Here is a 13832-nt window from a genome sequence, read left to right on the forward strand (position 1 = left end):
GTCTTCACAAGACAGGTAAGCCCAGCCATTATCCATACTCTTCACTTGCCTGGCATCAGTGGTCACATAACCAGTGTCTTACACATCCTTTGGAAGAGGCGTGTCTCCACCCTACCACACAAAGCTCTACCAAACTGCCTAATTTCATTGCTACCCTAGTAAAAATCTGGCCACTCACGTTGCCTTTAAGCTTCACCCCTGTAACCTCAAATGCACATCCTCCGGTGTTCATTATTTCACCCCAGGAAAAAAATTCTCACCTGCCTACCCTATTTATGTCTCTCATAACTTATAAAACAAACCCTATCAGGTTTTCTCTCAGCCTCCGAATCTCTAGGAAATAAAGGAGAAAAAGCCGGAACCCTCATTTTCCAGTCCTGATGAAGGATCTCAGCCCAAAACATCATCTCTTCATTCATTTTCATAGATGCTGCCTGACCCTGCTGAGTTCCTCCAGCATTTTCTGTGTGCGCTCTGGATTTCCAGCATTTGCAGAATCTCCTGTGTTTAGCACACAATTGCACAATCTGTTGATTGGGGATTTAAATTTACAACCTCCTGTATCAAGCCAAGTTTGATTCTATTTCCTTTTACTAAAAGGAAATATCACATTTCCTCCAGATATTTTTCCTCCCACACAGCATTTGCAACCAACGCACTAGGAGCCAAAATGTCTTGATAATGATATACAAAATATTTATTGCCTCTGTATGCCAATCATACCTCACACCATCAGCAACTTCACTAGGATAGTTCCAGAAAGAAGAATTATGTAATAGTATACTACACAGAGATAGAAATTTTTAACTTTCCTTACAGACACTTCCCATACATCTCCCCATAAACATTGGGAGAGTACCTGAAAAAGGAAATACAGACTGGAATTCTCTAGTTCAGCACCCTTGGGACCTGACTGGTTTCGAACCACAGAAAATGCTACCAATCATCTTCTCCCGAGTAAGAGATCTGTTCTTTTTAACCATAGGCACACCACAGCTTATGCAAGGGCTCTGATAACTTTGGGATTGGAGCTAGAAATTGGTTTATTATTGATGTATGTACTAAGATACAGTGAAAATCTTTTCTTGAACTCTGTTCATACAGATCAAATCATTATACAGGACACTGAGGTGATACAAGGTGAAACAATAACAATGCATAATAAAGTGTAACAGCTACAGGGGAAGTGTAGTACAAGATCATAATGAAGTAGATTGTGTAGTACAAGAAGTGTAGTACAAGATCATAATGTGCAAGATCATAATGAAGTAGATTGTGAGGTAAGGAGTCCATCTTATTGAAATAGGGAACCAATTAACAGCAACAAACACAAAATGCTGAAGGAACAGGCCAGGAAGCATCTGTGGAAAAGAGTAAACAGTTAATGTTTCGGGACGAGACCCCTCATCAGGATTGCAAATCAACACAAATCAAACAGGTCATCAGTGACAGGCAATTTGAAGAATTTTGAGTGGGACCGGAGAAAATCAGATGGAAGGCATTCAAGGATGTTGTTGAAAATTTTCATGGCAACTACAGGGCACCAAACTACATGCATCTGGTTGACAACATGCTTCAAGCATACAAAACTATTTTCTTTTTTCTGCATTCCCATTTATACTTCTTCTCTGCTGATCTTAGCACTGTCAGTGAAGAGCATGGTGAAAGGTTTCACCAGGACATTACGATCATGGAGAAATGGTATCAGGTCAACTGGAATCCATCAATTCTGGGTCATTATGGTTGGAAACTTAAGTGAGAAGCCTTAGGCACTTAGTACAAATGAAAATCATCAACAAAAGATTTTTAGCATAGTTGAATTATTGCAAAGCATCAGCACCATTATGTATTATATTCAATAAAAGTTAATTTCTTGTTTCACCAAACTCCTATGTGATACAAGTAGTCTGGAATTATATTTGTGTTCTGCTTCAAGCAGTCTATCACAAACAAAAAAGGGTCTGAGGAAGCAACACCTTCAAAAAAATATTTGTTGTCCAGTTTAACCATAACAGAATCAATGAAAGACCACACAACCTGGCCATTCGTCCAGAGTGCAGAAGACAACAAACTGCAAGTACAACATAATGAATTAATAATAATAAATAAATAAGCAGTAAACTTCAAGGATATGAGATGAAGAGTTCTTAAAAGTGAGTCCATAGGTTGTCAGAACATTTCACTGATGGGGCAAGTGAACTTGAGTGAAGTTATCCCCTCTGGTTCAAGAGCACCTTGTGTGCGTTGCTTGGATATCTGGCATCTGCAGCTTTTCACTTGTTTATGGTTCAAGAGCCTGATGGTTGAGTTGTAATAACTGTTCGAAACTAGTGGTGTGAGTCCTGAGGCTCCTTCACCTTCTTCCTGTTACAGCAGTGAGGAGAGGGCAGGTTCTGGGTGATGGAGGTCCCTGATGATGGTTGCTGCTTTCCTGCGATAACACTCCAAGTAGATGTGCTCAATGGTGGGGAGGGCTTTATCTGTGATGGGCTGGGCCATAATCATTATTTTTTGCAGGATTTTCCCTTCAAGGGCATTGCTGTTTGCATACCAACCTGTAGTGCAGCCAGTCAATATACTCTCCACTACACATCTATAGAAGATGTCAATGTTCTAGCTGTTATGCTGAATCTCCACAAACTCTTAAGGAAGGAGAGACTCTGCCATGCTTTCTTCGCAATTGCACTTACGTGCTGGGCCTGGGACAGACCTTTGAAATAATAACATCAAGGAATTTAAAGTTGCTGCCCTCAGTTGAGGACTTGCTCATGGGCCTCTGGTTTCCTTCTCCTGAAGTCTACAATCAGTTCCTTCATCTTGCTGACATTGCGTGAGAGGTTGTTGTTATGACAGCACTCAACCAAATTTTCAAACTCCCTCCTATCTGCAATGGTGTCATTAGCATATTTGAATATGGTATTGGAGCTGCACTTAACTACACAGTCATAGGTGTAAAGCGAGTAGAGCAGGGGGCTAAACACACAGCCCTGTGGTGCACCTGTGCTGATGGAGATCATAGAAGAGACGTGGCCAATCCGAACTCACTGGGGTCTACAAGTGAGAAAATCCACGATCCAATTGCACAAGTTGGTATTGAGGCCAAGGTCTTGAAACTTATTGATTAGTTTTGGGGAGAAGATGGTATTAAATACCGAGCTGTAATCGATAAAGTGCATACTGATGTATGTGTCTTTGCTGTCCAGATGTTCCAGGATTGCGTGAAGAGTCAATGAGATGGCTCTTCACTTTTCATCTCTTTAGATTAGATTAGATTTTAGATTATGAAGACATGCAGTCCTCTTTTATTGCCATTTAGTAATGCATGCATTAAGAAATGAAACAATGTTCCTCCAGAATGATGTCACAGAAACACAAGACAAACCAAGGTAGTAGAACAATTATAACATATAGTTACAACAGTGCAAAGCAATACCGTAATTTGATAAAGAACAGACCATGGGCACAGTAAAAAAAAGTCTCAGAGTGTCTTGAAAGTCCCATCATCTCATGCAGATGGTAGAAGGAAGAAAAACTCTCCCTGCCATGAGCTTCCAGCACCGCAAACTTGCCGATGCAGCATCCTGGAAGCACCCGACCACAGTCCGACTCTGAGTCCGTCCGAAAACTTCGAGCCTCCGACCAGCCCTCCGACACCGAGCACCATCTCTGCCGAGCGCTTCGACCTCGGCCCCAGCAACAGGCAATAGGCAAAGCCGAGGATTTGGGGCCTTCCCCTCCAAAGATTCTCGATCACACAGTAGCAGCGGCAGCGAAGTGGGCATTTCAGAAGTTTCTCCGGATGTTCCTCCGTGCTTTTCACGGCTGTCTCCATCAAATCAGGATTGTGCACGGTACCTACTTACAAATACGGTATCATTTTGGAGCAGCTGCGCACACTGCCATCTTCTCCTCCCCTTTAGGGTGAAAGGTGAGAAGTTTAAGGGGACCATAAGATCATAAAACAGAGTAGATTTAGGTCATTTACTCATCGAGTCTGCCCCACCATTATATCCTGGCTGATCCATTTTTCCTCTCAGCCCAGTCTCCTGCCTTTTCCCTGTACTGGTCATGCCCTGACCAATCAAGAATCTATCTACCTCTCCCTTAAAGACTTGGCGTCCACAATTGCCTGTGGCAATGAATTCCACAGTTTCACCACTCTGGCTAAAGAAATTCCTCCTCACCATTCTAAAAGGACTCCCCTCTATTCTGAGGCTGTCTTAAACTCTCTCACCATAGGAAACATCCTCACCTCATCCATTCCATCAAGGCCTTTCACCATTTGACAATTTCAATGAGGTCCCTCCTCATCTTTCTGAATCCCAGTGAATACAGGTCCAGAGCCATCAAATGCTCTTCATATGACAAGCCATTCAAACCTGGAATCATTTTCGTGAACCTCCTTTAAACCCTCTCCAGTTTCAGCACATCCTTTCTAAGATAAGGGGCCCAAAACTGCCCACAATACGCTAAGTGATGCTTCACCAGTGCTCGATAAAGTCGCAACATTACATCCTTGCTTTAATATTCTAGTCCTCTTGAAATGAATGCTAACATCGCATTTGCCTTCCTCACCACAGACTCAACCTACAAATTAACCTTTAGGGAATCCTAGTCTCTTGTCCCTTTGCTCTTCAGTGTTTTTGTATTTTCTCTCCATTTAGAAAATAGTCATCCTTTCATTTCTTCTACCAAAGTGCATGACCATACACTTCACAACTCTTGACACTGAATTCCATCTGCTACTTATTTGCCCATTCTCCTAATCTGTCTAAGTCCTTCTGCAGCCTCTCTACTTCCTCAAAACTACCTGCCCCTCCATCTGTCTTTGTAGCATCTGCAAACTTTGCAACAAAGCCATCAATTCCATCATCCAAATCATTAACAATGATGTAAAAAGAATCGGCCCCAGCCTGGACCTCTGTGGAACACCACTAGCACCAACAGCCAACCAGAAAAGGCTCCCTTTATCTCCACTCTCTGCCTCCTGCCAAATCAGCCACTGCTTTATCCATGCTCGAATCTTTCCTGTCATCCCATGGGCTCATAGCTTGTTAAGCAGCCTCATGTGTGGCACCTTGTCAAATGCCTTTTGAAAATCCGAATACACAACATCAACGATTCTCCTTTGTCGATCCTGCTTGTTAGTTCTTTAGAGAATTCCAACAGATTTGTCAGGCAAGATTTTCCCTTGAGGAAACCATGCTGACTACGGCCTATTTTATCATATGTCTCCAAGTACCCTGAAGCCACATCACCTTGACAGATGATTCCAACATCTTCCCAGCCACTGAGGTCAGACTAACTGGCCTATAATTTCCTTTCTTCTGCCTCTCTCCCTTTTTGAAGAGTGGAGTGACATTTGCAATTTCCAGTCTGCTGGAACCAATCCACACAAACTGTGGTCTTCCGGTTAGGAAGTCAAGGATCCAATTGCAGAGGGAGGTACAGAGGCTCAGGTTCTGTAACTTATAAATCAGGATTGTGGGAATGATGGTGTTAAATGCTGAGCTATGGTTGATGAACGGCATCCTGACATTGGTGTTTGTGTTGTCCAGGTGGTCTAAGGCCATGTGGAGAGCCATTGAGATTGCATCTTCCATTGACCTATTGTGGCAATAGGCAAATTGCAGTGGGTCCAGTTCCTTGCTGAGGCAGGAGTTATTTCTAGTCATGACCAACCTTTCAAAGCATTTCATCACTGTAATTGTGAGTGCTACAAGGCAATAGTCATTAAGGCAGCTCACATTACTCTTCTCAGGCACTGGTATAAGTGTTGCCTTTTTGAAGCAAGTGGAAGCTTCTGCCCGTAGCAGTGAGAAGTTGAAGATGTTCTTGAATACTCCTGCCAATTGGTTGGCACAGGTTTTCAGAGCCTTACCAGATACCCCATTGGGAACTTCCGCCTTACGAGGATTTGCCCTCTTTAAAGACAGCCTAACATCAGCCTCTGAGACAGAGATCACTGGGTCACCAGATGCAGCAGGGATCTTCACAGCTGTGATTATATTCTCCCTTTCAAAGCAGGCACAGAAGGCGTTGAGTTCATCTGGTAGTGAAGCATTGCTGCCATTCATGCTATTGGGTTTCGCTTTGTAGGAAGTAATGTCCTGGCAATCCTGCCAGAGTTGTTGTACATCCGATGTTGCCTCCCACCTTGTTCAAAACTGTCTCTTTGCCCTTGAAATAGCCCTCCCCAAGTCCTACCTGGTTTTCTGGTACAGACCTGGGTCGCCAGCCTTGAGTGCCACAGATCAAGCCTTCAGCAGACCACATACCTCCTGGTTCATCCAAGGCTTTTGGTTTGGGAATGTACAGTAAGTCTTTGTAGGCACACACTCATCCACACAGGTTTTAATGAAGTCGGTAACAACTGCAGCATACTCATCTAGGGTTGAAGATGAATCCCTGAATACAGTCCAGTCCACTGATTCAAAGCAGTCCTGTAGGCGCTCCTGTGCTTCCCTTGTCCAAACCATCTTGGTCCTCACTGCTGGTGCTGCAATCTTCAGTCTCTGCCTATACTCGGGGAGTAGAAGTACAGCCAGGTGATCAGACTTCCCGAAGTGAAGGCGTGGAATAGCATGGTAGGCATTCTTGTTGGTGGTGTAGCAATGGTCTATTGTGTTGTGCCTCTGGTATTGCAAGTGATCTGTTGATGGTAATTGTTTAGTGATTTTTTTCAGACTGGCCTGGTTAAAATCTCCCAAAATGATGGTGAAGGTGTTAAGGGGTGCTGTTTTATGCATGTTGATCCCATTGTTCAGATCATCGAAAGCCAGTTGATTTATCTACATACAGACCTTTCAGTTTCCCAAGAACCTTCTCCCTAGTAATACTAACTTCACAGACTTTATGACCCCTGACACTTGGAACTTCCACCATTCTGCTAGTGTCTTCCTCAGTGAAGACTGATGCAAAGTACTTACTCAGTTCATCCGCCATTTCCTTGTCCTCAATTACTACCTCTTCAGCATCGTTTTCCAGTGGTCCAATATCTACTCTCACCTCTCTTTTACATTTTATATATCTGAAAAATACTTTTGGTATCCTCTTTGATATTTTTGGCTTGCTAACTTTCATATTCCATCTTTACCTTCTACTGACTTTTTAGTTGTCTTCTGTTGGTATTTGAAATCTTCCCCTTCCTCCAACCTCCCACTAATTTTTGCTCTATCATATGCCCTCTCTTTGGTTTTTAAGTTGCCTTTGACCTCTCTTGCTAGCCACAGTTGTGTCATCTTTCCTCTTCCTCTTAGGGATGTATATATCTCCTGTGCCTTCTAAATTGCTTCCCGAAATTCCAGCCAGTGCTGCTCTGCCATCATCCTTGCCAGTGTTCTTTTCCAATTGATTCTAGCCAACTCCTCTCTTATGCTTCTGTAATTTCCTTTACTCCACTGTAACACTGATACGGAGGATGAGCGGTGACCTGATAGAGGTGTACAAGATAATGAGAGGCATTGATCATGTGGATAGTCAGAGGCTTTTTCCCAGGGCTGAAATGGCTAGCACAACAGGGTACAGTTTTAAGGTGCTTGGAAGTAGGTACAGAGGCGATGTCAGGGGTAAGTTTTTTTATGCAGAGAGTTGAGAGTGCGTGGAATGGGCTGCCGGTGGTGGTGGTGGAGGCGGAAACGATAGGGTCTTTTAAGAGACTCCCAGATGGATAGACGGAGCTTAGAAAAATAGAGGGCTATGGGTAAAGCCTAGGTAGTTCTAAGGTAAGGACATGTTCGGCACAATTTTGTGGGCCAAAGGGCCTGTATTGTGCTGTAGGTTTTCTATGTTCTATGATACAACTGACTTCAGCTTCTCCTTCTCAAATTTCAGGGAGAATTCAATCATATTATGATCACTTGTCCCTTAGGGTTCTTTTACCTTAAGCTCTCTAATCAATTCAAGATCATTGCACAATACCCAATCCAGAACAGCTGTCTAAAAAGAAGCCATCTCTTAGGCATTCTAGAAATTTGCCCTCTATAATCTATAATTATAGATTTGTCTGCCAAGCCATGGGAGTTGCTGTATCACAGAATGTTGGATTGTAGATTTTCAGTCTGAATCCCTCATGTGGTTACTGCTATGAACTATACCAAAGAAAACATTTCTGACCTAGTAACACAGGCGGCTGCAACTGCAAGATTAGAAAGACCATATGTTTTCACTCTCGTTAAAATTAATCTGGGAACCAAAGTACTTCCGAGTGCAGTAATTAGTTTTCTGTATAGAACAGTTTTACTTTTTGGAGTTGACGTCGACCACTGAAGAACACAAACTTGTGATGAAAGTTGATATTTTTTACATAACCCTGATAGGTTTGATGGCTTCTCTGGAAAATAAATTTTGCAGCGAGGCAAAAGCTGCAAATACAGGTTATCTCATCCAATTTACTGTTGCTCTTGGAACTATGATCGAGGTCCTGTAATTTATACCTCCCTTAGTCTCTGAACACCGTAAGAACTCGCTAAGGGCTGATCTGAGAAACATCAACTCTCATCAGGATTAATCAAAGTAAACTCTGGGTGTGCTTTAAACACTTGAAGCGTTAGAAACTGCAGAGAGTTATGCACTTAGCTCAGCTAATCACAGAAACAGAGTCCCCTTCATGGGTCCTGTCAGTACCTCCCACCGCCTCAGTAAAGCAGCTAGCGTTATCAAAAACCTCACCCACCCCAGACATTCTTTCTTCTCCCCACCTCCCCCACATTCCAATTGGGCAGAAGGTACAAAACAACACACACACACACACACACACACACACACGCACGCACATAAAATGCTGGAGGAAGTCAGCAGATCAGGCAGCATCGATGGAAATGAATAAACAGTTGACGCTTCAGGCTGAGACCCTTCACCAGGACTGAGGAGGAAGGGGGAAGATGCCAAAATAAAAAGGTGGGGGAGAGGAAGGAGGGAATCTATAATGTGAAAGGTGAAGCCAATTGGGAGGAGAGGCAAAGCGCTGGAGAAGGAGGAATCTGATAGGGAAGAAGAGAAAGGGAAGGAAGAAGGGACCTAGGGGAAAGGTGATAGGCAGGTGAGAAGAGGCAAGAGTCTAGAGGGGGGCTTCTATCCCAGTTAGTAGTCTCTTGACTGGACTTCTTGCATGACGAGGGACTCTTGGCCTCACAATCAAAAGTACCTCATTACGAAATTGCATTTTATCATCTCCCTGCACTGCACTCTTACAGTAGTTTTGACACGTTATTCTGCATTGTTACTGTTTTATCTTACTCTACCTCAAAGCACTGTGTAATGATTTGATCTGTAGTATGCAAGACAAGATCTTCACTGTACCTTGGTTCTAGTGACAATAATCAAATAATTCCAATACCACTACCACTACCATTTTCTCAAACAAAAAGATGTGATTTGACCAATTCTTGCATTGTGTTCTCTGATGCTAGACTACCCCACTATAGGTAGCATCATCTCCGCTTGATAAGTTTCAATGAGATCCCCCTCCTCATTCTTCTAAACTCCAGTGAGTACAGGCCCAGAGCTGCCGAATGCTCCTCATACATTAACCCTTCCATTCTTGTGTTCCTCCTATGGACTTTCCCCAATGCCAACATATTTGTTCTTACAGTATATAAGGGGCCTAAAACTGCTCACAATACTCCATGAGGTCTGACCAAGGCCTTATAAACTTTGAGAGCATCTATGGCTGCCCCAAGCTCGCCTGTGAATGGGTAACTCAGAGACTCTGTGGGTAATACAGCATCCTCAGGCTCACAGCAACCCAACTTTGATTCTGATCTCCAGGACTGCCACAGGGATTTTCAACGTTCTCCCTGCGAGTTCCGCAGCTCTCCCCTCACAATCAAAAAATGTGCTGGTTGCCCAGAGAATGGGCCTCTGTAAACTCACCTCACTGCAGCTAGATGAGAGGAAGGCACTCAACCCTATCAGATCCATTGCAGAGGCAAGTGTGCATGCAGCCGATCGATTGCTCGGTGAATCGGTTAGGCCTCCTACATGCAGGAGATCTCGCTCTCCTTGGCATGGGCTTTCGAGTGCGCACGTTTTTGTCCCGGACGGCGCAGTTCCTCGTTCCCAGTGTGCACCGTGACTAGCATGAGTCAGTAAAAACGTTTGATCACGCTACCCTATTGTTGTTCCTGTTCAGCCTATACTTAACAGAGCTCTGACCAGCAGCCAATCTGAACATTGGAAGTTTGGAGAGGAGGGGGCTACAATCAGGCCCACTACCCAAGGATAAAAGGCAGAAGCGGGTCGCAGCAGCATAATAGAGCTTTGACCAGTGACTAATCGGCGCCCGGGTTGATTAGCAAGAACAAATTAATGGAAGGCAGGTGCAAGTACAGCAGCCATCATTTGAGTGGGCAGATTCAGAGTGGTGATCTTGAGGCTTTAGTTCTTCGAAGCTTCAGTGGAGAGAAGCTTCACTCAGAAAAAGCAAAGGAAAGAAAAGCTCAAGTTTTTTCCCTTCTCTTCTTTATATCTGCTCAGCAAGGACAGGAGAGATGCCAGGCAGGATAGTGGAATGCTCTTCTTGCGGGATGTGGGAAGGCACGGAGACCTCCAGTGTCCCTGACGACTACAACTGCGAAAAGCACATCCAGCTGCGGCTTCAGATAATTTGCGTTAAGGAATTGGAGCTGGAACTGGATGAACTCTGGATCATTCAGGAAGCTGAAGGGGTGATAGGTCAGACATATAGAGAGGCAGTTACTCCCAAGGTGCAGGACACAGGAAACTGGTTGAGAATTAGAAAGGGGAAAGGGGTTAAGGAGCCATTTCAGAGTACCCCTGTGGCCATCCCCCTCAACAACAGGTATACCACTTTGGATACTCTTGGGGGTTGGGAGGTGGGGATGACCTGACAGAGGAAAGTCACAGTGGTCGGGTCTCTGGCACTGGGTCTGCCTCTGTGACTCAGAAGTGAAGTGGGAAGAAGAGGCGTGCTGTGGTGATAGGGGATCATTAGTTAGGGGAACGGACAGGAGGTTCTGTAGTCGAGAACAAGATTTCTGGATCGCTTGTTGCCTCTTGGGTGCCAGGGTCTGGGATCAAGTCCTCAGTATTCTTAGTTGGGAGGGTGAACAGCCAGAAGTCGTGGTCCATGTGGGTACCAATGACATGGGTAGGACGAGAGACAAGGTTCTGCAAAGGGATTTCAGGGAGTTAGGCGCTATATTAAAGGACAGGATGTCCGGGGTTGTGATCTCAAGATTGCTACCAGAGCCAGGTGTAATGAGGCTAGAACTAGGAATATTACACAGTTTAATACGTGGCTAAGGAGTTAGTGTAGGAAGGAGGTGGAATCTGTACAGAAGGGATTATTTGCACTGAACTGGAGGGCTCTAATATCCTACAGGAAGATTTATTAATGTTGTAGAGTTGCAGGGGGATGGGAACCAGAGTGCCAGAACAGTTAGGGGAGAGGTTGTGGAGGCAGATGTTGGGAAGACTTCAGACAAAGTTAGGAATCAAAAGGTTTGCGTATAGTGCAAATAGTCTACTGAGCTGTATATATTTCAGTGCAAGAAGTATCATAGGAATAGTGCTGAAGATGAGGTAACTTGTTTACAAACACAGGCAATGTGTCGTGAGGAGAGGCTGTAGATAGGGCAAAATTGCAGTCAACAGGCTGAGCTGCAACATACAAGGAGCTAAAATCGAAAAGGGTGAATACAGGACTGGAGGGTTGTACTTGAATGTGTGCAGTATATGGAATAAGGTGAACTTGCAGCACAGTTGAAGATTGGCAGGTATGATGTTGTAGGCGTCACTGAATCATGGCTGAAAGATTATAGCTGGGAGCTTAATGTCCAAGGATACATGTTGTATCGAAAGGATAGTCAGGAAGGCAGAGGGGGTGGCCTTGCTCTGTTGGTAAAAAATGAAATCAAATCATTAGAAAGAGGTGACATAGGGTCAGAAGGTGTTGAATCACTGTGGAGAGCTAATGAACTGCAAGGGTAAAAAGATCATGAAGGGAGTTACTGTATATACAGACCCCCAAACAGTTCTAATGATGTGGCCCACTAATTACAATGGGAGATAGAAAACGCATGCTAAAAAGGCAATGTTACAATAGTCATTGGAGACTTCAATCTGCAGATAGTTTGGAAAAATCAAGTCAGTGCTGGATTACAGGAGGAGGAATTTCTAGAGTGCCTGTGAGATGGCATTTTGGAGCAGCTGGCGGTTGAGCCCACTAGGGTATGATTCTGGGATTGAATGGCTTGTCACATGAAGAGCGTTTGATGACTGTGGGGCTGTATTCACTAGAATTCAAAAGAATGAAGGATGACCTCACTGAAACCTATCAGCTGGTGAAGGGCCTCGTTAGATGTGGAGAGGATGTTTCCTATGGGGGGAGAGTCTGAGACCAGAGGACACTGCCTCAGAATAGAGGGGTGTCCTTTTACAGCAGAGATAAGGAGGAATTTCTTTAGCCAGAGAGAGGTGAATCTGTGGAATTCTTTCCCACAGGCAGCTGTGGAGGCTGTCTTTATGTATATTTAAAGCAGAGATTGATAGATTCTTGATTGGTCAGGGCATGAAGGGATGCAGAGAGAAGGCAGGAGATTGGGGCTGAGAGGAAAATTGGAATAGCCACGATTAAATGCCGGAGCAGACTCGATGGGCCACCTAGCCTAATTCTGCTCCTATGTCTTACGGTCTTATGGTAACAGGCACATGTAAGAGAAAAGGTTACAGGGAAGTAATGGGATTGACAGGACTGCTCTTAGAACTGGCATGGAGTTGATAAAATGAGTGGCCTCCTTGTCTGTGTGGCGAGGAAGTATGAAATGGCTCGGTCCACATGTGAGACACAGTTAACGGTTAGGCAAAGCAACATATGGAACTTTCACTGAGATGTACTCTTGTCCACTTGCGAGACTGTGCAGAACATTTTAATTCAGTTCCATTGCTTAGCAAACTTGAAAGCCATTGATTTCATAGAATTAAATTGTAACGTGAGAAATATACAAACCACTTTGATCACATCTGAACGAATGCATCTCCTCTTCTTCTACAGAGAAGTCGTCGTCTGAAACACAAATGCAATACTTAATGTCAAAGGAACTGGTTTGAGAAGATTTACTGATTTATTGAGGTACGGCTTTGAGCAGGCCCTTCTGCCCCTTAGAGCCCTGCTGTTCAGCAACCCTGATTTATAATGACCAATTAACCTGCCAACTGTTTGGACTGTGGGAGGAAACCATAGCACCCGGCGGAAACCCATGTGGTCCTGGGGAGAACGTACAAACTCCTTACAGACAGTGGTGGGAATTGGCACTGCAAAGCGTTGTGTTGAACACTACACTACCGTGCCAGACTTCGGAATAATATTTGTTACCACTGCATAAAATTATACAAATACACTCAGATTAATGGGTCATTGTTAAAACTAGGGATTTAAAGAGATCTGATAAAAATTTGCTTTACTTGTCACCTACATGTCAAAACATGCAGTGCAATGCGTCGTTTGCGTCAAATCAAGTCCGAGAGGATTGCGCTGGGAGCGGCCTGCGTGTGAAACCACGCTCCCAGCACCAGCATAACTCACTAACCCTAAGTCTTTGGAACGTAGGAGGAAACTGGAGCACCCGGAGGAAACCACACAGTGACAGAGAGAACGTACAAGCTCCTTACGGTTATTGGTGGGAACTGAATTAAAGCACTGGACTAATCGCTACGCTACTATGCTGCCCCATTCAAATGGGAAGAGAGAAATACAGGCTTCATCTGTCGTGGGCCCTGGCCTCTGTACCACTGAAAGAATCTCCCTGACTCCAAAGCCACACATCGCACCTCCTCTGATCCACCAATCCCAACTCCTTAAAGGACTGAAC

General features: G+C 44.2%; 1 protein-coding gene across 4 annotated transcripts in view; it reads right to left on the reverse strand.

Annotated features, from left to right (window-relative positions):
* Nucleotides 1-13832, reverse strand: part of scara3 (scavenger receptor class A, member 3) — a 70524-nt gene that overhangs the window by 30658 nt on the left and 26034 nt on the right. For all 4 annotated transcript variants that reach the window (XM_072251645.1, XM_072251647.1, XM_072251643.1 and 1 more), the window contains one exon: nt 12971-13027. In XM_072251645.1, coding sequence (XP_072107746.1) covers nt 12971-13027 — 57 coding nt within the window. The remainder of the gene's footprint in view (nt 1-12970; nt 13028-13832) is intronic.

The sequence above is a fragment of the Mobula birostris genome, chromosome 2 (assembly GCF_030028105.1).
Source record: "Mobula birostris isolate sMobBir1 chromosome 2, sMobBir1.hap1, whole genome shotgun sequence".
NCBI classification, from domain to species: domain Eukaryota; kingdom Metazoa; phylum Chordata; class Chondrichthyes; order Myliobatiformes; family Myliobatidae; genus Mobula; species Mobula birostris.